The sequence below is a fragment of the Carettochelys insculpta genome, chromosome 11, assembly GCF_033958435.1.
Source record: "Carettochelys insculpta isolate YL-2023 chromosome 11, ASM3395843v1, whole genome shotgun sequence".
Lineage (NCBI taxonomy): Eukaryota > Metazoa > Chordata > Testudines > Carettochelyidae > Carettochelys > Carettochelys insculpta.
In genome coordinates this window covers 19,098,473-19,121,978 of record NC_134147.1, presented here as the reverse complement: position 1 = coordinate 19,121,978, position 23,506 = coordinate 19,098,473, and the positions used below count along the sequence as shown (strand labels likewise).

The following is a 23,506-nucleotide window of genomic DNA, read 5'->3' as shown; positions in this document are numbered from 1 at the left end:
GGGTTACTTGACAAGCAGGCAAGAGGAGCAGACCTGGCCCGAGCACACTCTCTGGGCCGCGCCAGCTTCCCGGCAGTAGCAGGCAGAGTCAGCTCCTAGGATGGGACATTCGGCGCCTGTGGGCATTCGGCTCACCCTGCCATGCCATTCTAAGGAGCCCAGTAATGACTGGTGATGACCCCTGGGGTCATGGCAAGGCTGGCTGAACTCCAGCCCTCCACAGGGCAGAGTACTGGGCACCCCAGTGGCAAGCACTGACCCCGGCACATGGCTCCGTAGTGTCATTCAGCCAGTACTTCTCGAAGGTAAGCAACCCCTAGTCTCTCCCATTCTGCTGAGGCAGAGAAGGTCAGAGGTGTGGACAGAACCTACAAGTCCAGGCTCCCAGGTACCCCCCAGCCCACACTCCACTCCCAGAGCCAGGGATAGAGCACAGGAGTCCTGGGTCCCACGTCCAATGGTTAGCACAGGGGCATGCCAGGCCTTGCCAGTTATGTTGGCATACCGAACCCTGGCAACATGGCCCTGTGCAGGCACTTGGCTGGGTAGCGCAGGGCTCAGAGCAGAGCATGACAGACTTTACTCTGGTTACTTCGGAGGGGAATGCTAGGTTGAAGGCAGTGCTTGGAGCACCTTCTGCTGGCAGAGCGCTTTGCCCCTAGTTTGAACACCAAGAGGCAGGGCCCTTACCTTCTGCAAGCTTGAGGAGTTGAGCTGCGTCTTGTCAATGATTTTTACAGCCACCTGGATGGGGAGAAAAGGGAGCTGAGTTCTCTCTCCCACAGCGTTGGACGTGCTGGAGCAGAACATGCCCAAGGGAGAATCCCAGGCAGGCACAAACACGGACGGAGGCCACAACACCCCTCCGGCTGGCTGTTTGCTGCTGCCTCTGCCACCCCGGTTAATGACGATGCGTCTCTGCTCCATCAAGTGCCTGTGCAGGCCCGACATGGGGATGGCAGCAGGCCAGTGGGCAACTTACAGCCTTGGGAAAACACAGATTGCAGGGCTAAGTGTCAGACAGGCTGGGGGGTATCCAAGGAAGGGCGGTCAGATGCCACTTCAACCAACCAGCACCCGCTGGGCAAATGCAAACCCCTTTTCACTACGGTGGCTCAGTCTGCCGGGGGAGGCCAGCAGGCCCGTTCCAGTGCTGCATCCTCCCTCAGATCCCAAACCTGGCTGGAGGACCTGGACCTACTGGGTGCGAGCTTAGATGGGAGCAGTGACTCGGTCACACTTACACTCGTGGAAGGCTCCTGGAGACAGGCAGGGAGTGCTGTATAACTTGGATCCTTTCGAGAGCCACCTCAAGAGCCCAGTCCTGCTGGCTAATGTCAGGGAGGTGGCACAGCGCTAGCCAGGCTAGCAGCTGCAATTAGCAGTGGAAACCAGCAGCAGAAACCAGTGAGCTGGGCTGACATTAGCTGGCCTGGCCCAGTAACCCACAACGCAGAGATGGCACTCTCGCTCCTGCTGGTCTTTCATTGCCTGAAAGGCCCTTAACTGTCCCTCCTGTCCCTTCTAGCCAGGCTTTGTCCATAAACACACCCCAGTTTGCACCAATTCCCTGCATGGAGCCCTTGATCCATTTACAAGGGACAAGCCAGATCGACCTAAGACAACCTGGTGCCAAGACAGACCCCCACCTGTGGCCAGGACTCGGAAAGGCAAGAAGCATGGAAGAGTTTCACTTGGCAGGTATCACCCTCCGTCAGGATGCTAATGTGGAGCCCACAAGGCCTTGGCAGAGAATGGATGTTGCTCAAACAGTTCCTTGTGGGGCCCTATGACTGCAAAAGCCTTTACAGCAAAACACACTGGAGCTTACAAGTAGCCTGCACAAGCCAACGGCTACCGCAGCCCTCTGCCAGCCAGGGTGCCAGGAAAACACAGGGCTCCCAAAGGGGAGCCATCACTCCCTGAGCTGTGATCCAGGGGTAGGAGGGGCTGCTGCCACTTCAACCAACCAGGACCCCCTGTGTAAATGCAAAACCCTTTTCCCTCCAGCGGCTCAGCCTTCAAGGGGTTCAAGCCTGGCCCAATGCTTCATCCTCCGTCGGATCGCAAGTACCGGTGTGGCCTCCCCTCCCACCCTCCTCAGGGCCAGGGACTCTCACAATAGTAAGACCCCAGTGCAGCTGTAGAAGCCTGACTGCCTTAGCACCACAGCCTGCAGCCCTGCCAGGCCCTTTTAACTTTTCCCAGAGGCCAGGGCTGGAGGACCAGCAGGCTAAGCCAGGGCTGGATGTGGGAAGCAGCTGCCTGATCAAGGGTATTGTGGAAAAAAAAAGTAGAGGGGGTCAAACAATGCATCGGACATGCAGGGGATGAAACAGACCAAAGAGAAGGCCACGACCTGCAGGGTGCCAGATCTGTTGGGCTGTGGAACTGTCTCCTAGAGGAAGTGGCTGGAGCCCCATGGGTCAGGACACTTAGAAGGTACTGGGGACGATCCTGTGTGGGATCCTCGCAGGCCTGGATATGGCTCATGAGGCAGAGTCCAGCTAGATCTCACAGCGCTGACCAGCAATGTGGACCTGGCTCATGCCCCGCCCCTGTCTGGAGAGGGGCTCATGCTGGGGGGCAGAGGAAGGGTGCCTGAGAGCCAGAGGCGCTGCCCCAACCACTCCTAGATCCATGTCCTCCTGGCTTCCCAGCTTGGGGCCATCAACAAGGAGGAGAAACTCCCTGCCCTTGCAGTCCCACACACACATCCTACTCTGGTAACTGGAGGCGGCAGGTGAGGTAGGCTGTTAGCTGAGCACCAAACCCAGAGCTCTGTGCTGCAGCACAGGCAAGGGGCAGGCTGCAAACACAGGGGCCCTCCAAGCCCCGTGTCAGCCACAAGAGCTGCTGGGAAAGAGGCCCTGGCTTCAGGCTGGAGATAACTGGCTTCTTCAGCCTGTGCAAACAGCAGCAAGGCCACGTGAACAAACCGGTATTTCCACACTGCCACCAAGGCTTATTTACAGCCTACAGAGCTACCGGGGCGGGGACAGGATGCCCTGCCCCAGCCCTGCCAGCTTGGCTGCTGTCCCTGAGCCCATGGGAAACTGAATCCAGACCTGCCAGGCTGATCCACCACCTCTCTGGCATTTTGCACCCTCCTGGGGGGCTGAAGAGGTAAACGCCCACCTCTGATGCTGCCCTTCCTCATTCGCTCACCCTGAGGTGAGGCAGCCAAGCAGAGCTGCTGTTCTGGGGGCAGGGGGCAGCAAAACCAGCCAGGCGCTGCTTGGTTCTCTTTGCCCCCCCCGGGAAAAATGTGACCGTTCGTCTCCTGCCCCAGAAGTGGGAATTCTGGGGGTGAAGGCAGGATGGGGCCCGCTCGGTTCCCATGAAAAATACACGCAGCCCCCTTGAACACGCATGCACACACGCAAGAAAAGTAAACAATGGCACCTGCCTGGATTCCCGGGATGGGGCACTGCCCGGCTGAGCTGCCCACATGCGACCAAGGGAAGACCCCACTTCTTGATCATCCTCCAGTTCGGCCTAGTTTGTTTCTAATCACTCTGCCCCAGGCCCCTTCCCGAGGCTGGGCAGCCCTTTGAGCCGGGGGTTGGTGGCGGGGAGGATGCTGCAGGAGCAGTAGGGCTTAGTCACCCCCAGCCAGCCAGCAGGGCCTGTCATGGAGGGACAGGATGGGAAGGCCAGGCAGACAAGGCTGGGTTCTGCTGCACAGTTCCTAGCACATTCCCACAAGGCTTGAAGGCAGTGGGGATAAACCTGCCTGGCCCTTCGGCTAGGATTCAGAGCTGCCTCTGTGATGGTTTATGTGGCTGCAGCACAGCCAGGTGCTGGGATGCATCTGTTGCCATCTGCTCCAGGGGGTGGGAGCCTGGGCGGGTGCCTGGCAGCGAATGTTCCTTAGCAGCTTTGAGGGCACACATCTGTTCCGGATCGAAGGCTTCACAGGCTTGCAAAGGGTCAGAGCTGAGGGGTTACATCAGACAGGCACGGATGGCTGGCACTGGAGCTCTGGGACCCTCCCACCCCACAGGGGCTTAGAGCCCAGACTCCAGCCTGAGCCTGAATGGCTACACTGCATTTAAACAGCCCCTCTAGCCCCGCATGGGCCAGCTAGGGTTTTCTAACTGCAGGGCAGAGCAAGGCCAGACACTACTGGCCTGCACCCTGCATCTGAGCCTGTGGGCTTGGCCCTGCACATTTTCCAACTGCCCCCTTCTCCCTGCCCGACAGATCTCACCTCCTTCCCCGTCAGGACGTGGCGCGCCAGCTTGACCTTGGCGAAGTTGCCCTTGCCGATGGTCTTGAGTAAGCGGTAGTTCCCGATGTGAGGCTGCTCATCCGTGGAGGTGGCAGAGTTGCGGCCTCGCAGCATGTTGGATTTACTGCTGGCCTTGGACTCGGTGTGGCCCAGTGCCGGCTGGGGAGACAGACACACAAGGCTTTAGCTGGGAGAAGCCACCAGAGGGCCATCCCTCCCCCCCCAATGCCCCAGTGCCGAAATTGGCCTTGGTATCCCCACACCCAGTGTGCTCTGGGGGGGCCTGCTCTGGTCTCCAGCTTCTCACCCTCACTGGCAGGATAGAGCACTCAGCCCTCAAAAGACAGGCTACACCTTTTTGGGTCTTGCCTATACTCCACCCAGCAGTGGCCCGTCCCTTCCTCCCTGGTGGGGCGGTGATAAGCCAGCACAGCCTGCATCACTGGGTCAGAACCCCACTTCCAGAGACTTTGCTGCTGCCCAATGCACGTCAGGCTAAGCCACGTGGCACTGGGAGAGGGCTTCCTTCCCAGTATCTACTGGGAACCAGTCAGTGCTCTGAAGCATAAGATGAAAAGACCATCACCTAAGCATGCACTAACTAGGAAGCACCCCCAGATTCATGCAGGCCCTTCCAAACCCAAGCGCTAGGGGATGCAGCGCAGGATGGGATCGATGCCAGGCCCAAAGCAACGCCACCACAGATCAGAAGGAACGGCATGCTACTAACCCCAAGCCCTCCTGCACACACAGCGCCAGCAGCAAGCACACTATTCGACTGGGTGGGCTGGCAGGAGCCCCAGCGCACCTGCCCCACACATGCTGAAGAGGAGAGGGATCAGATTTCACTGCCACTAGAGCCCACTGAGGATCTGGCTGAAGCTGGTGTATGCAGCAGTCCCCCAGCTACCCCTATGCAGCTCCCTGCTGGAAAGCATTTCATGCTGCTTTGTGGAGGGGTCAGAGCCAGATGGAAACAGCAGTGTTCTCCCGCCGTCATGGGACACATGGACAGAGACGCTCCCTCTGCTACTGAGAACAAGCCTGCAAGTCCCCAGGTGTTGTCCTCTGTCCCCTAACAAGGGAAGCGCTCAAGTCCCCCTCCCCACAGCGTTTTGCTGTTTGAGGAGCTCCCAGCCCAGGGTGAAGAGGGGGGATACTCTGGTCTGGGATACACGGGAAGTCAGGCCAGTTAACCTAGCAGGCTCTTCCAGCTTTGAGAGCTCTGAATCACCACACCTTATGCTGGAGATCCTGGCACCAGTGCCAGACCAGTAATGCACAAAGCAGAGTGGGGATTCCTAGGTAACACTCTACCCAGGACGGGAAAGTAAACCCAGCCCACTGTGGGCGACCTTCCTTCCTGACTCCTGGGGGGAGCACAGTTTAAAGCCCAACACTTGTAAGGCTTCACAGACCAGTGGCTAAAGGCACCAAGTGTGTATTCAAGTGGGATGGATTCTGCCACTACTCTGCTAGACGAATGACCCAGTAACAGCTGTGCCTCTAGTAAGCGTCAAAGGCTCAGCCAAGCGTACTTCTATTTTGCAGTTTGGCAATACCAAGTCCCAGTCACATCTGTGCACTACTAGCATGGTAGGTGAAATTTCAGCTCCACCACCTGTCTCGGACTTGGTATGAATATCACCTCCACTTTACAAAGGGGGAACTGAGGCACAGAGGGTTCAGTGACTTGCTCAAGGTCACACAGTGTGACGGTGGCTGAGCTACAAACAGATCCCAGGAGTCCTGACATCTAGCTCCCCTTGCTCTAACCCAGTCAAGCCCAATTCCCTTCTAGAGCTAGGTATAGAAGCCAGGAGTCCTAACTCCCAGCACCCCCACCCCCACCCCAATGAGGGATGCCTGGGTTCCATCTCTGGCTCTGATCCCACCCACCTCAATCCAGACACAGGAATCGTTACATTTGTACCCAAAGTGTTTCAAAGGAAAACAGAAAAGGAACAGAGCTGGGGAGATGAAAGAAAGAAGAGGTTCAGGTGCAGGACTGCTCCCATACACTCTGCAAACCAACAGCCACACCTGTTCCCTGTCCAGCCAGGCCTTCATGTAACACAAGTACAAAGGAGGAAGAGCTCAGAGGAGGCTGCCAAGAAAGCTAAAGGCACACCTGCTCCAAAAGCGAACTTAACCCTTTGGCGGGCAGGCAGGTGTGTTCCTGGCAAGGCGGCCCTTGCTCTCTGTAAATCAATTACATGACTACCCTGGGAGATCATTTCCTCTTCACATTCATGGATCCTGCTAAGCAACTCGCAAGGGGTGTGGCAGGGCCTGACACTTCCACAGGCTCTCCCACAGCCTGGGAGCTACCAGCTCAGCCTCAGGCAGCCCAGCTAGCACTCACAGAGCAATAAGCACATTTTGGGGTGACACAACTAAGTATTTTCCAGTATAGGCCCCCAGAAGCCAAAGGTTTCCCTGACCTGGAGTTACCAGCCACACAATACTAGACTTCTTTCCCCTTCACTAGAAACCAGCCTCACAGAGCATTCCTAGGAGTTCAGATATGACTTCCCCCACTCCCGGGCGGTGTTGGAGTCATATGGAGTGGATAGCAGACTAATATGGTTGTTGAAAGATATCAGTGATAATGCAGAGGCAGCGGTGAGAATACGCGGGAATTGGGAAGTTGGTTTAAAACAAGTAGAGGTACGAGACAAGGAAATCCAATATTGCCAAGTATCTTCATCACACGTCTGGAGAGAGTGATGGACAAGATCAAGGAAGAGGTAGAAGGGATATCTGTGCACGGGAAAAGAATTAACAACTTGAGGTTCGCGGATGATATAGTTATCATTGAGGAACATGAGGAGAAGCTAGAGAAAACGGTGCGGGTGTTAAACGAAGAAAAGAAGCTGTACGGACTGATTATGAACATCAATAAAACAAAAACAATGGTATTTGGAGATAAGGAAATAGGAGGGAAGATTAGTGTGGATGGTATTGAACTAGAAAATGTAGAGAAGTTCACGTATCTGGGGAGCAACATAACCTATGACCTAGACTGTAAGAAGGAAATAGCGACTAGAATAGAGAAAACGAGAGCGAGTTTGAAGGCGATGGATAAGATCTGGAAAAGCAAAGCAATTAGCTTAAGAACGAAGCTGGGTGTCTTGAAAACGGGTATATTCAGCAGCATGTTGTATGGATGTGAGACAGGGGTGATAACGAAAGATCCGAAAAGAAGAATATTGGCGTTCAAAAGGAGTTGTTATAGAAAGATCCTGAGAATAGGACGGGGGCAGAAGGTCACCAGTGAGGAATTATAGAGAAAGATACAGCTGAAAGAGAACCTGCTGCAGAAGGTTATAAAATGGAAGCTACAACTATTTGGACATATTTGCAGAATGAACGACGAACGAAAAATCAAGACCCTGGTATTCGGCATAACGGACGATTCGAATAGGAGAGGCAGACCCCACAGAGAACAGATAGATGATGTAGTAGCTTGGTGCAGAACTAGTCTACAGAAACTAAGCCACCCTGCACTGGATAGGGAAAGATGGAAAGAAATAGTGAGAGAGGCATCAGACACCAATGGGTGCTGAGCCCACGGTCATTGATGATGATGGCAACTCCCGATATGCTCACATAGTCCCATGGCTGGGTTACAGCAGCCAGGGCACTGGATGGAAACTGAGGGCGCCGGGTTTTCTGTTCTTGGTTCTGTTACTGACCTGCTGTACAAGCCACATCCCCTCTGTGCCTCAGTTCCCCCTCCCTTTGCCTACTCTGAGAGCGAGCTCCGTGGGGCAGGGACCACCTCGCACTGTGTTGAATATAACAAAAGAAAACACAAGAAGGGCTGTACTGGGTCACATCAAAGGCCCACCTAGCTCAGTATCCATCAGTGGCCAACGCCAGGTGCTTCCCAGGGAATGACCAGAACAAGGTAATCATCAACTGATCCATCCCCTGCTGTCCACGTCCAGGTTCTGAAAGCCAGAGGCTGTGTGGGCTCTGCTCGACCATCTTGGCTAACGGCCATCGGTGGACCTGTCCTCCAGGAATTCATCTAATTTTGAACCTCGTTATAGTTTTGGCCTTCACAACATCCTGGCAATGGGTTGCACTGATGGACTATGCACAGTGTGAAGAAGTAGCTCCTTCTGGTTGCTTCTAATTTGCTAGTAATTCTGTTTGTCAGCCCCCTGGCTTTTGGGTTATAGCAGTTTTCCCCAATTTTATGTGGCCATGGAGCCCTTTTAAACTGGAAAGAATTTTGTGAGACCCCAATCTCAGGCTCTGCCCCCCTCAGCCCTGAAACCGGCCACCCACCCCAGGCTTTACCCCCTATCCCACAAATCTGCCCCTCCACCCCCAGGCATAACCCCTCTCAGCCCCAACCCTGCCCCCACATCCCTAGGCTTAACCCCTCTGACCCCCAAACCCACCCCCAGGCTTAAGCCCTCTTAGCTCCCAACTCCCCCCATCCCCAGGCTTAACCCCTTTGACCCCCAAACCCAGGCTTAACTCCTCTCAGCCCCAACCCCGGCCCCCCCACCCCCAGGCTTAACCCCTGACTCCCAACCCCCACCCCCACCCCCAGAATCAGCCTGCCTCAGCCCCAAACCAGTTCCTGGGACTAACCCATCTGGGGAGCCTACGCTGGGTGGCCATGTGCACCCAGTGGCAGGAAGGCTGATGTGGAGTTGTTGCGCTGGCGGGGGTTAGCCAAAGCACACCCACCAGAGGGGTGTGGCCGCTTGAGTAGTGGGGCAAGCGAGGGGCTCTCTGTGGCCCCCTGCCTTGCCACGGCCGAAATAATGCAACTAAATTCAGTTGGTTTAACGGCAGGTTCAAGTTAGTTCTACTGTTTCAGCAGCGGCAGGGTAGGGCGCCAAAGAGGAGCCAGCTACCATAATGCAATTCTCTCACTGAACCCCAGGTTTCCGCAGAACACCATTTGGGAAACGCTGGGTTATAGAAAGGGGTGAATAACATCCTTATTTACTTTCTCCACACCACTAATAACCTTACATACCTTTATCATATTCCCTTTAGCTGGCCACTTTCCAACCTGAGCAGTCGTAGGCTTTTCAGCCACTGCTCAACTGGAACTGGTTCCATCCCCCAATCATTTTTGCCTTGCTACCTTTTCCAATTCTAATGCGTCTTTTTTGAGACGGGGCGACCAGCAATGCTGCACGCAGGATTCTAGGTGTGGGCGTACCTCAGATTTATATAGCGGCATTTCTTTCCTAACGGTTCTTAACATTCTCTTCGCTTTTTGACTGCTGCCACACATTGAGCACATGTTTACAGGGAACCAGCCACAATGAATCCAAGAGCTCTTCCTTGACTGGTAACAGCTAAATTAGACCCCATCCCTGTGTGTGCATAATTGGGATTGTGTGTTCCAATGCGTATTACTTTGCATTTATCAACACTGAATTTCATCTATTTTGTTGCCCAGTCATCCAGCTTTGTGATATCCCTCTGTAAGTCTTTGCAGCCTGCTTTGGACTTAAATTGTCTTGTGCAATTTTGTATCGTTGGAGGATTTTGCCACGTCACTGTTTACCTCTTTTTCAAGAACATTTATGAATACATTGAGCAGCACTGGTCCTAGCACAGATCTCAGGGCAAACCACTATTTAAACCTCTCTCCGTTGTGAAAATTGATCATTTATCCCTCCCCTTTGTTTCCTGCCTTTTAACCTAATTACTGGTCCAGGAGAGGACCTTCCCTCTAATCCCATTTACTTTGCTTTAGAGTTTTGGTTGAGGACCTTGTCAAAAGCTGTCTGAAAATCCAAGTACACTATATCCACTGGATTCCCCTTGCCCGCATGCTTTTTTTTGACTCCAAAGAATTTTAATAGATTGGTGAGGCATGATTTTCCTTGACACGTGACAGGTTGATTCTGTCACACCCCTGCTGGTGTTGAGGCATTTCTGTAATGTAAATTCTAAGCAAAGCCCTGCAAAGGTAAGTGGGGGCCATTCTGATTCAGGATTCCTGCCCTGAGATGGAGGCCTTTCGGGGCACATTTCGTGAATGTCAGAATTAAGGCTGTGAATCTGGTCACCATGATTCTGAAGGGTCAGTTCAGTAGAGGCTGTTTCTGTCTGGCAATGTCCCAGTGTTTAGAGTTCTAGCCAACAAAGAACTCCTTGTGTGGACACAGTGTACCAGCAGAGCTGCACTTTTATTAATCTGTTCTGCTCACTTCCAGTCATGCCCCATCGCCCCAACCCCAAGTGAAACTACAGTGCTGCTCTGTTTCCTCAAAGCTGCATGGCTGCGTAGCAGCCTATTAAATGCTGTGCAGGTCCTCACAGCTGCAGCAGGGATGCCTCTCCCCCAACTTGGACATGCCTCAGGGGGGTAAGGTGCCTCTTCCTGCAACCCCAGACGGCCCCAGCCCTGCCATGGTTGGAGTAAAGATTCCCCTCCCCACTCCCCAAACCTGCCACAACTAGGGGGGCATAGGCACTGACTTCATTCTTTAACCCAAGGGTGCTTGATTTGTACACACCCCACAACATACCCCGACTTCACCCCTTCCCCCACCTCTTCCCACCTTCCCTGAAGTTGCCCCTCTCTGCTCCAGCCCCTCGTGCAAGCCACAAAACCACTATGCATGGCAGGCAGGAGGTGCTGGGAAGCAGCAGCAGGAATTGATCAGTGAGGCCACCAGTGGCAAGAGGTCCTGGAGCGAGCAAGGGAAGTTTGTTGTTGGTGAGTGCTGAGTATTGGCTAATTTTTCTCTGTGGTTGCTTCAGCCCAGGAACACCCATGGAGTAGACACCGATACAAGGGAGTCAGCACACATACAGGAGAGGCAACCCTCCACCAGCCTACAGCTGCCCTGGCAGGGAGAGGTACATCTCTCCCGACAGCCCACATGCTGCTAACTGAGGGAGAGGGCTGTGGGGTTTGTGTATGGGTGGGAACATGGGCTGATGGGGAGAGCGGCAGGTAGTCCTGGGTCAGCCTCCACAAATCTCTCAGCCCCCGGGCATCAGAATCCTCTCCATTAGCCCTAAGCTCCTCGTTTCCAGCACCACCCTACAGCCCACACCCCAATCCTCTGCCCCAGCCCTATGCCCCCCCGCCACACTCCAGACCCCTCTGTTCCAACCCTACCACATGAATTTTGTGATGTGTACCAATTTGGAGGCAACGTGTCACTTACCACCTCTATACTGGTGCACATAAAATTCATTCTGCACAGGTATGGAAAAAATTAGAGGGAACACCTGGAAAACAGCTGCACTGGTAAGAAGCACCTTTATAGTGTTGTAACTGTCTCTTTGTGGAATGTACTTATATGGCCTCCATCTCCACAGTACCGGATGCCTCTCAGTTCAATGCATTTCCCTCCCACCCCTCCTTGGAGGCAGAGCAGGGCTGTTATCTCCACTGTACAGATGGGGAACAGAGAGATGCAGTGACCTGCCCAAAGGTCACCCAGGCAGCCGGGGCAGAGCAGGAAAAAGAACCCAGGTCTGAGGTCCTATGCCAGTGCCCTCCCCCCGGGCCATCCTGCCTCCCAAAGTGCAGAGCCATCAGAAAGGGAACCACATGGGTGATCTTCCCAATCGGCCTCACCCACCAGGCCTTGTGATTCCATCACTTCCACCAGCAGGGCTGGTCTGCTCTAAAGAGAATGGGGCTGTCACACTGCTAGGCCTTGTGTATGACAAGGCCTTTGGATAAAAACATTCAAAAGCACCTACAGTGGGGCAGGTAGAGGCCTGTGGCGACATCTATGCTGTGTGGCAGTGTGGGCTGCAGGGCGTGAAGCACAGCATGCACCAATGTCACACACTAGCAGGCTTAGTGGAAGCTGCTGGTGCAAGCTGGAAGGTTTGCTGCTCACTTCAACGCTGTCCTCTTTCAAACAGGACCGTGGTAATGCAAACAAGGTCACTCTTCGTTTGCACCAGGACTCACCTACAGAGCTGCCCAACTAATGGGGGCACAGGCAGCAGGAGTATCATCTATTGCAGGAATGCCTAGGAGCCCCCCCCTTACGGACAGGACCCCACTATGTTTTGTGTTGAACAAAGACTCAGTCCTCAACTCGAACACCTCAGAACAGCATATGAAGAAGGGGCGATTATTTTAATTTAATCATTCAGGTATCTTTGTAATACGCAAATGCCTCATAGAATCCTAGAATACTAGGACATGAAGGGATCTTGAGAGCTCATTGAGTCCAGCCCCCTGCCCTCATGGCAGGACCAAGTACTGCCCAGACCATCCCGGATAGACATCTATCCAACCTGTTCTTAAATACTTCCACCGATGGAGATTCCACAACCTCCCTAGGCAATTTATTCCAGTGTTTAACCACCCCGACAGTTAAGGACTTTTACCTAATGTCCAACCTAAACCTCCCTGGCTGCAGTTGAAGCCCATTGCTTCTTGTTCTATCCTCCGAGGCCAAGAAGAACAAGTTTTCTCCCTCCTCCTCATGACACCCTTTTAGATACCTGAAAACTGCTATCTTCTTTTTTCCAAACTAAACAAGCTCAGTTCTTTCAGCCTTTCTTCATAGGTCATGTTCTCTAGCCCTTTGATCATTCTTGTTGTTCTTTTCTGGACCTTCTCCAATTTCTCCACATCTTTCTTGAAATGTGGTGCCCAAAACCGGACACAATATTCCAACTGAGGCCTAACCAGCCTCATGATCATTTATGAATTCACTTCTCTGATGGGTTAACAAAGGGTTACCCCCATTTTACCTGTGGGAGAAACTGAAGCAAAAGGGCAGCTTAACTCTTTGGTGCAGGGATCATCTTTTCGTTGCATTTGTACAGCACCTAGCACAATGGGGTACTGGTCTGTGACAGGAGCTCTTTGCTGCTGTGGTAATATAAAGAAATATAAGGAGTCTGTAGATGAACCAAAAATGGAACCCAACTGTCCTGATCTTTAATCCAGCACTCTCCCCACCTGACTACTGTTCCTACCCCACAGTAGAGTTCAATCAACTGAAGAGAAGAATCAACTGAAGAGAAGTTTGCTTTGGGTACAGAGTTACTTCTGGGCTTACAAAACAACCACATTAAGTGTTCCTCAAAAGGTACTTGCAGGCAGGGCATCTTGTCTCAGCTCTGCATCTGCTGGGAACATTCTCCTCAGCTGCCACTTCTGAGCAGCTCACCAGCCAGCAACACAAGCTGAGGGCAGCAGGGTCAGACTCTGATACAAGCCCCTCAATTCCTCGTTGATCACACAACGCTGCCCTCTAATGATCTAGCACTTAAAGTTTTGCAGAGAGCAGGAACGCAGCTGTTTATCAGCAGGGCCATACTAATCAGGGAAGGTAAGACACCGGTGGAAAGGAGGGGTTCCCTTGCCCGCAATGCATTTGGAAGCCAGGTACGGCTCCACGCCCCCGTTTCCTCTGGGTTCCTGCACTGCTTGGGTCTGGCTCTTCAAGGACATTGTGGGCCCTGGTTCTCCAGACTCCACCTTCCCAGGTGAGCCACTCTGCTAACCGCATCAGAGAGCTGCTGCATTGCTCATCTATAATTCATGCCCTGACAAGGAAGGAGAGCAGGGGAAATGCCAAGCAGAGGGAAAGCCGAAGAACCTCAGTCTCTCCGTTCCAGGCGTGGACAGCAGGTGCACCAGAAGCCCATTGCCTCCACAGGCTGCAGGGTGTCAAGCTTCGTGGGGCTGGGCCAGGCTGGTATTAGGGTGGATAAATGCAGGGGGGCTGTAGGTGACCCTTCCCCATGTCAGTTCTTGGCACAATGCTTTTGCACAGAGTACAGGACAAAGCCCTGCCTAAGGTGCCCTCTTCCCAAAGAAGGGTACGGCTGAGCAGGTCGGGACTGCCAATAGTAGACGATTGCACCGCCACTTTCTGGGAGGCTAGGGGCAGAGAGTCAATCCCTACCTAGCTCTGCATGCTGAATCCCCCTGCAGTTTGCTGGGAACTGTGTCCCGCTTCATGATCATAAATCTGTTGTACAGCTCTGCTGGGAACTGTTATAACAGCTGCTGCATCACACCCCAGAGGCTGATGCACAGCTAAAGCATCCTGAGGAATGACAGCGCCCGGCGTACACAATACAGAAGTCCCCTACTGCCTCACCGGCTCTTCCCTGCTAGCCTCAGCCACCCACCGCTGTCCTTAGCAGTTTCCTTCTCGCCTCAACACACCCGCTCAAAGGCCCCCACTCTTGATGAGACGTTTGCTACCCTGGATCGCTTTGCTTATATGCTGCACCCTTTCCCCCTCTTCCTTCAAGTCACACATTCTTAGGGACACAGAGCACCGTGGGAACCTGTCCAGCGTCTAGGGCAATGGGGCTATGCCAAGCATGCAGGGAAAGACCGCCTACCCATCTGAAATGTCAAGGGAGAGAGAGTCGCCTCTTCCTACACAGGCAGAGATTTTCAGGTCTGAATGCACCACTGTGACCATCCAGCCTGACACCTCCCACCTCCCCCAGTGTAGCTTAGGCCAGAGATGTTCACCCAGCAGTTCCTGCATGGAGCAAGACCCCCATGCTTACCCCGAGCATGCCTGGACCAGGGATGTAAAATCCCATTTAATTAGTTAACTGGTTTAACATTAAGTTTGACCAGTTAAGTGATTAAATGGGGGTTGGGGGGAGGCCATGGACAGAGGCTGCTCTGGCCCCACTGGAGAGCCCCCACCTGCAGTGTTCCCAGGGCCGCTGTGAACTGAGGCTGCTCCAGCTGGGCTGGAATGCCCCCACCTGCAGTGGGCCCCACAGCGATGGAGCAGCCCCCTGCCCAGGGTGGGTGGGAGACCGCTCCAGCCCCCACTGGTTAACCATAACTAGCAAGCCTCATCCATTCAGAGCGAGGCTTACTGGTTAACCATTAGCATCCCTAGCCTGGGTGTGATCCAAAAAAGAGCTCTCTCTGGATCTCTCTGTAAGACATGTTCCTACTCCATTCTAGGAACACTCACATATAGGCTACGTCTACACGTGCCCCAAACTTCGAAATGGCCATTTGCATGGCCATTTCGAAGTTTGGGGCACGTGTAGACATGGCCATAGACAGCTGGCCAAAGCCAGTGAGACTCACATACTTGGGTTCTCCTGCACCAGAAGGAAATAAAGCAAAGGAGATGTCAGGTGGGATCAGATCCAGGCCTGATACCCTGTGTCTGGCACTGGGCTCTGCTGGATGCTTCAGCCATTGGTGCAAGAAGCTAGCTGTAGGTGTTAAGGGGAGACCTGGCCCCTGGAAGAATGAGACGGTTCATCTCAGTTCCCTTCTCAGCACTTGCTACCGTAACCTGGATATCCCTATCATCCAGTATAAATGGGAATCATGGCAGGAGCCACATCTCTTCCATCTCCAGACCCAACAGTCTTTTTCCACTCTGTACAGATTCCAACTCCGCAAGGTCAGAGCAGCCACAGGAGTCCTTGGCATCAGAACCTCACTGTGATAAGCTGACAGAAAGCATGACATGAACCTGCACCTTCCAGAAGGGACCCTGCAGCGGCAGCTTGTTCTAACTACTCCACCAGGCAGGCATTTTAGGAAAAACAGAGGTTCAGAAATCGCTGCTTGCCTACCCTCTGCTCTGCAAGGGTATTCGCTCAGCCACCCTGTGCTCATCACAGCCGTTAACTTGGGAAGCTAAGCGGAAGGAGAGACCCATTTAACACGAGGTGCTGCAAAAATGATCCAGGGCTGAGCACGGGGTCTGATTTATCGACATTACCTGTTCAAGACCAAAACAGCTCTCTGGGTTTAAACTGGGGGCTGTGATAAGCAAGATTCTCCTGGCTGCTGCATCCTTGACAGCTGTACTGCAACCATGGCAAGATTCCCCCGGTTAGGATAATGGTCTAACCCTTCCCCTCTGGCACATGAGGAAGTTTCTGTGCTAGTAGCAAGATGACAGAAAACACCCCAAACTCCAGGCTATGAGTTCCCACTTCTGGGCAGTAGATGAATTCACGTTCTCTCTGCCAGAACGTCTGTGCCTCACAAGCCTCCTGTCGGACCTGATCCCAAAGCCCGGCTAAATCATGCCTGGAGTAACTGTTGCCTGGGTAAGGAGCCAAGCTGTGTTTGGAGTTGCTCAGGGGCTGTTACTGATCCCCAGATCAGCCCCTGTCTGCAAACAGTCTCAGTCTAAGCTGCTCTTCTGGGAGCTTGCTTGGAAGCTGTTTGCCAAGAACAGCTTAACATTCTGGCAATGACTCTGCTGACCCCCCACGTCTCTCTGCAGGAGGTCAGCACCATTTACTTCTTCAAACAGGCTCTCACAGCAGTTCCCCTTTCCCTGAGTCTCCATCTCACCTTCCAGCTGACCCTGTGCTTCACTCTAAGAAACAAACCAAGCTGGAGTTCTCCACTCCTGTTGCTGGTTCAACTCCAGACACATCTAATTAAATCAGTGGTGGTGGAAAATCTCCCATTTCAGCAAGCTTATGTTTTAGAGTGAAATGAATGCTGGTCTATTTGATTTCTTCGTAATGGGGAGGAAGTCCTAGCCCCTCTGCTCCGATTCTAAAAGCACCCATTTTATTCTCTCTGCAGAGAAGTCAGCAGTGAGCCAGTCCTCCTGGGCACGTGGAACATGGAATCACATCCCACAAGAATCAAGGACCTGATTCATTTTCTGTGGGGCAATCAGTCACCTCAGAGGAATCATCCAGCAGACCAGCTGCTGAGCATGGCTTAAATGATCAATGGTTTCACTGCTTGGCTCCAGGAAGAGGAAGCTGCGTGAGGCAGTTTGGCCAAATGAAAAGAGAATTGGACTGGGACTCAGAAGGTCTACTCTTGCCTCTGTTGCTGGTCTGCTCCGTAAGCCTGGGGAGAACCACTCACCCTCCCTGTTCCTTAGTTTTCCCATCTGTCAGTAATGACCTTGATCTCTTTTGTAAAGTGCTTTGAGATCTACTGATGAAAAGCACTACAGAAGAGCTAGGGATTATTACTTTTAAAGATCTCAGAGGAATTGCCCATCTCTTTGAGATCCCTTTCATCTTCCTAGGATTTTATGTTGATTCCATTAGCCAGTCTGGTTGCCTGTAGCAGCCTCCTGTGAGAGATCGATGGCCTCATCCAGACAGAGAATGCTCTCAGGAAAGTTCTCACACTCAGCCCTGGCACTGGTTGGGGACAGAACGCTTGAAATGCCACATCCCAAGGAGCAGCTGAGATCCTGCAGCATGTTTTCATCATTATCGTAGACTCATAGGGTTGGAAGAGACCTCGGGAGGTCATCATGTCCAACTCCCTGCTCAAAGCAGGACCAATCCCAACTAAATCATCCCAGTCAGGAAGATGGGATTTTAAAGGCTTCCAGCTCCTCTCTAAGTAACCCATTCCAGTGCTTTACCACCCTCCTGGTGAAAGAGTTTTTCCTAATATCCAACCTAGATCTATCCCACTGCCACTTGAGACCACTGCTCCTCCTTCTGTCATCTGTCACCACTGAAAACAGCCTCTCTCCATCTTCTTTGTAATCCCCCTTTAGGTAGTTGAAGGCTGCTAGCAAATCCCCCCTCCCTCTTCTCTTCTGTAGACTAAATAAGCCTAAATCCCTCAGTCTCTCTTAAAAGTCTTGTGCTCCAGCCCTCTTATAATTTTTGTCGCCCTCCACTGGACTCTCTCCAATGCATCCACATCCTTTTTATATTGGGGGGGGTGCAGAATTGGACATATTATTCCAGATGTGGCCTCACCAGCATCAAATAAAGGGGAATAATCACTTTCCTAGCTCTGATGGCAATGCTCCTACTAACGCACCCTGGTATGCTGTTAGCCTTCTTGGCTACAAGGGCACATTGTTGACTCACATCCAGCTTCTCACTCACTGTAATGCCCAGGTCCTTTTCTGAAGAACTGATGGTCTGCCAGTCGGTCCCCAACCTGTAGAAGTGTTTGAGATTCTTACGCATTTGTCCTTGTTAAACCACATCAGATTTCTCTTGGCCCAATCCTCCAATTTGTCTCGGTCACTCTGGGCCCTATCCCTACCCTCTGGCATATCTACCTCTCCTCCTATCTCAGTGTCATCTGTGAACATGCTGAGGGTGCACTCCATCCCCTCATCCAGGCCATTAATGAAGATGCGGAAAAAAACTGGACCCAGGACCAACCCGTGGGGGATTCTGCTTGATACCAGACCACCAATCAGAGATTGAGCCACTGATCACAACCTATTGAGCCTGATGATCTAACCAGCTTTTTATCCCCCTTACGTTAACAGGCTGAGTTACAATTAGACGTTAGCTAGAGAGGCAGATTAAAACAACCCAAACAGGGGCTTGGTTAAGACACCGCGATTATCACCCAAACTTCTTACAATGCAGATTGCGGATGGCTGTGTTTGGTGCCTCAGTTTTAGGCCTTATCTGAAAGGTTGCACCATTACCAACATAGCCTCTCCATCACTGGGCTTGATCCTCATTTGATGCGAGCCCAGTCCCTCTGTAATAGCTAATAGCACTTCCTTCATTGGACACCTCCCAGAAAGAGAAGCAAGATCTGATAACCACAACAGCCCATTTGCTCAATAGCCCATGTGCTTGTAAAGAATTCTTCACAAAACCTCTGATTAAAGCTTAGTATTTGGGGGAGCATCAACAAAGTGTCTTTGCAGGGCAGAGGGGAATTGGATTCCATAGCACCATTGACTATACACCGTGATCATTAATTGTTACCGATCACTAGCTGGCTAAAAACACACTGTTGTTATTCCTTCATAGTCCCCCATTGGTCTCACGGTATCTCCTTGTCATCCTTTGTATTCTGCTTAGATTGGAAGCTCGCTGGGGCAAAAGTGATCCTTTTGTTCCATGTCTGTACTGTGCCTAGCACAGTGGTATATGACTGAGCGCCTGGTGCTACTGGAGCTGAACTAACTGAATTATACAGGATCAAAGATGTCATAGTGACAGCCAGCAAACAGCAGACCAGCTTCCATCTCATAGAAGCCCAACAGGGCAGGCCCCTTTTGGAACAGGTGCAGGGAGCCGGTTTCCACAGCAACAGCTCCCTTCTTAGGAAGACACATGGCATGTCTGCAGCACGCAGCAGGGAAAGCACAAGAGGGTGTTGGGAAGGAGGGAAGCCTGGCAGCTGAACCAGTGGCAGACACACTGCAAAGAGGCTCATTATCAGGGTTGAGATTCTGATGCCACTGCCCATATGGGATGAAGGCTTCTAAAGCAAGTCACCTGACGTGACAGCACATCCACAAAGCAAGAGGACATGTAAGCCTCTGCCCCCAGCATGCACTGGAGGGAAGCAATGAGCTCCAGAGAGCCAAGAGCTTGCCCACAGTAGTAACCTCAGATATGGCAAGACGAGCACCTAGCTGGATACAGACAGGATACCTTGGTTCTGTTTTCAACCCTGGGAGAAGAGCGGGTCTAGTGGTTCGCACAAGAAAGGCAGGGAGTCAGGTCTAGGAGAGTCTGTTTCCACCTTTTTTCAACAACATGTACTTCAACGTGCACAAGGACACCTGTTTTCCTGTGGCTGCACTTCCACCACCACCTCTCCCTCGCTCAGGCAGAGGCCACTTAAAGGACCCCTTTGCCGTTCTATAGTGCTTTCCTCCTGGGAAATTTTCAAGTATTAGACTGCCATGAGATTCCTAGGCTGTTTCTCCTCTAGACTGTGACTGCCCGGGAGCAAGGAAAGTGAACACCCCTTATCCTCACATCCTTATCATTTCCTTGCCCTACCTCAGGTTCTTAGCGCTATCTAGTCAGAGGTGCTTGCTCTCCATGTCACAGCAAGAGGAGTTTGCCATCAGTCTCAGTGAGAGGTGTACATTTTAAAATCAACATCTTCAGTAGCACTATGCGTTCAGAGTCTGACATTAGCTGCCAGGAAGTCACTGCTGACTGGAAATGCATGCTGGGTAACAATATGCAAATGATACTCCTGAGTTCCATGATTTCTGCACGGCTTTTATTAGCAGAGCAGCATGCCCTGGGCAAGCATCTGCCTGAAGGTGGGGCAGTGTGGAACTCTGGACACAGAACAGGGAAAACCATGCTGTTATTCTGGCTGCAGGAACAGAGCATGGGGAAGGCCACCAAGGCAACCTAGGCCATGAACTCAGATGTTGGTGCCATTGGAGCTTGGGATTATCTACAAGTGCTTGCTAGGATGTTAAGGAAGAGCTTGTTTGTTAAGTCTCAGTGCTCCTTGATGCCAAGAGGCCCAGGGAAAACCCTCCCATATAAACTCCCCGCCTGGGATCATTTCCTGAAAGCCAGAGGCTGAAGTCCTGATGCCTGGCACAGCACTTCAGTGAGCCATCACCTGTGACTGCAGAGGAAGTGCAGCTCCCAATGCTCCTGGGAGGAGAGCTCACTTAATTAAGTGCTGACTTGGCCGGGGAGGGAGGCAGTCAGGGGCCGCTGAACAAGCTCAGACCCGACTGAAGCAGCACACGCGGGGGTGGGTATCGCATGTACGGCCTGCATTAGAGGAAGGCAATGTACAGACATACTGCACAGGCTCCAGGGAGAGCTGATCCTTCAGCAGGCTTCCTCTCCGAATCCGACAGGTGAGCTCTAATGCTTGCAACAAATCCAGCTCCTCTGCCTCCCCCAAACCCAAGACTCAGCTCTGATCACATCTCTCCCATTCGTCTCAGGATCCAACATGCCCCCAACACTTACTCCAGCCATAGGCCTTGTGTACGTGCTCCCTCTGCTCATCAAAAGTTGTCTTCTTGCCCTGCCTTCACGCAATCAGCAACGCTGGCCTGAGCGCCTGGTCTGTAGAGTCTGGAAGGGCAGATGCTGGCTTTCATTAGCTTTCCATTCCGGACCCCAAATGGAAAAGTCTCTCCCTCCTCATTTACATCACTTCAGCCAGCCAGGAAGAAAGGGGAACTAACTCCAACTTATTCCGAGCGTGTGGAACAAAGCTGTCTCATATCTCCCTGTTAGCCTCCACAATCCCTCTTCTGAAGTGGTGCAGGAGTGTACGAACAAACGGCAGCAGCCAAAGTGAAACTCTTCAGAAGGATCAAAGTACAGGAACAACCCAGGCAAGCCACTTCCCCCACCAACCGGCAACGGGACTCCGCCTTCGATACCTGAGCTAGCCACACCTTTCGCAATCTCCCGGATTGCTAACCCAGAGCCCAGCCTGTTTTGCAATTCATCAGTTTCAGACTACCCCTGCAACTTCCCTAAACAGCCTGACAGATAGCAGATGCATTGGGGATTACTGAGAGCTTCAGGCTGCTGTTTGTATCTCAGTCCCAGGATCCATCTAGGGAGGAAGGCAAACTTCTACCACAACCCACTAGCACAGGGGTCAGCAACAAAAAGAGCAACAGGAGCCATTTTTTCCAATTCGGTAAAAAACTCAGTAATTCAAGAGCCGCTGTGCTTGTGAATGAGAGACAGTCCTTAATAAAGAAGGTCAAAGCTCACTTTCTATAACCCCTATTTTTAGGAAAAGTGCACACATAATGATTTGTAACGTGACATCTTTACTACAGGACATTCAAACACTTACCTATTCTGGTTCCTCACACTTTATGCGTGTGTGTATCACTGTGTTCCTGCCTTTCACGCCCGAACCTTCTCTCGCTCTCTCTGGGGAGTTTTCCAACATTTCAAGATCACATACTGTTTGCTATTTACATGATTTGCTCCTTTTGGGGCTTTTAGATGTTCACCCTTTATTGAAAATAATGAGGAGGTTGTTTTTTTTTTTCATTTCGCAATTTAGCATCGAGAGCTACAAAGACGTCTTTAAAGAGCTACATCCAGCTCCGAGCCGCAGGTTGCTGACCCCTGCACTAGCACTGCTTCCAGCTGAATAAGGTGGGAGGAGAGCTATCCTTAGGCTGGGGGAAAGAGGGCGGTATGGCAGCTCACGACTCTTCCCCCACAGGAAGCTGCCTGCCCCACCCTTGTTGTAAAGGGCAGGGCTCTTCAGTCAGTGTGTGAGGAGGAAGTGCTCACCCTGAAAAGAGTCTGAAGTTAACTCTACCTGCACCAAGTGGCTTGCAAGCCCCGAAGCAAGATGAACAGATCGGGGCAGCTATCCCTACTGAGTTCAAAAGGGAATCAAATGCTGCCAAACGAGAGAAAGCGTTGGGTCGGGGGAGATTAGGGTGGAACACAGTGACGTGCTACCCCCACTCCTCGAGTGGGTGGCTCCTAGCCTGTCATATCCGTGTGCACACACCCTTTTTGAGAAATCTTTGGGCAGCTGCCAAACCCCAGCCAGGGAACACAGAGGCAAGAGGGCTAAGTCTACATATGCACTGGGGCTGTCACAGCATCTGAGGGGGCAGGAGAACACCTTCCCCATTTCCTTTTACAATAAGTCAAGAGCTATGTTACAGCATTACCCAGTTAAGGCTGTGAGTTCACAACCAACTGCCTCCAGGCTCTTGGCAGAGCAGCCCTATCCCATTAACAGCTTGATGCTGCAAGAAGGGGACTCAAAATTCAGCAAGAAAAATGGTAATTCTTTAGCTTGTGGGGAAGCATGTGGTAAGGGACATGAGAGAGCAGTAAGAGCAAGGGGCTGGGAGCGTGAACTCCTGGGTTCTTTCTTCCGTTCCGTGAGCTCAGTAGGGCCTAGGGGATTAGGCCAGGAGAAAGCCTAGGACTCAGGGGTCCTGAGTTCAAGTCCCAGCTGTGGTAGGACATGTGGTCAAGTGATTTCAGCCAGAAGATTTTGGAGTAGGTATGTAGAATTCTGGTTAATTGGTTAAACGTGATGTTTAGCTGGTTAACTGATTAAAGGGGGAGTGAGTAGAGGTGGGGCATACTCCCACCGCAGCCAGGCTTGAGCAGTCCCTCCACCACAGGCTGGAGCAGCCCCCAGTGGTTAACCAGAACCAGTAAGCATCAATAGTTAAGGGTGATGCTTACCAATTAACTTTTCATATCCCTAGCTGCCAGCCAGGTTCCTGCCTTACTATTATCACAAGCCTTACCGGAGGCAAGGAACAGTCTTGTTCTTTCTGTCCAGCGCCTACCATAAAAGCGATTCTGGTTCATGACTTGGGTTGCTACAATACAAACCACTGCCATCGACAGTCTTAACACTTTCAGTTAAACAATATTCTCCTCATTAAAGGCTTGAAACAATCAGGGAAAATAAACTCCTAGCCTGCCACACTTCACCTTAATTCACTTCACGGCTAAGTGATTTAGCCAACAGAATAATATAGCTACAAGGTAAGCCTCTGCTCATTCACCCTGGTGCAATTAGGAGTCACCCCAACCTCAAGAGTTATAACTGCAATCGTGTTTGTTGTGGTCTGGAATATGCACCTGTCCACAGCT

At 52.1% G+C, this 23,506-nt stretch overlaps 1 protein-coding gene across 10 annotated transcripts in view; it reads right to left on the bottom strand.

The window, feature by feature from the left end:
* MARK2 (microtubule affinity regulating kinase 2) overlaps nucleotides 1-23,506 on the bottom strand; it is a 110,595-nt gene that overhangs the window by 18,660 nt on the left and 68,429 nt on the right. For 9 of the 10 annotated variants that reach the window (XM_075005915.1, XM_075005906.1, XM_075005909.1 and 6 more), the window contains exons 2-3: nucleotides 4,214-4,393; nucleotides 691-744 (exon numbers count right to left, since the gene is read on the bottom strand). In XM_075005915.1, the coding sequence (XP_074862016.1) occupies nucleotides 691-744; nucleotides 4,214-4,393 (234 nt within the window). Of the gene's footprint in view, nucleotides 1-690; nucleotides 745-4,213; nucleotides 4,394-20,866; nucleotides 21,080-23,506 lie in introns of those variants that run through there. The other variant, XM_075005907.1, reaches the window with a different exon arrangement.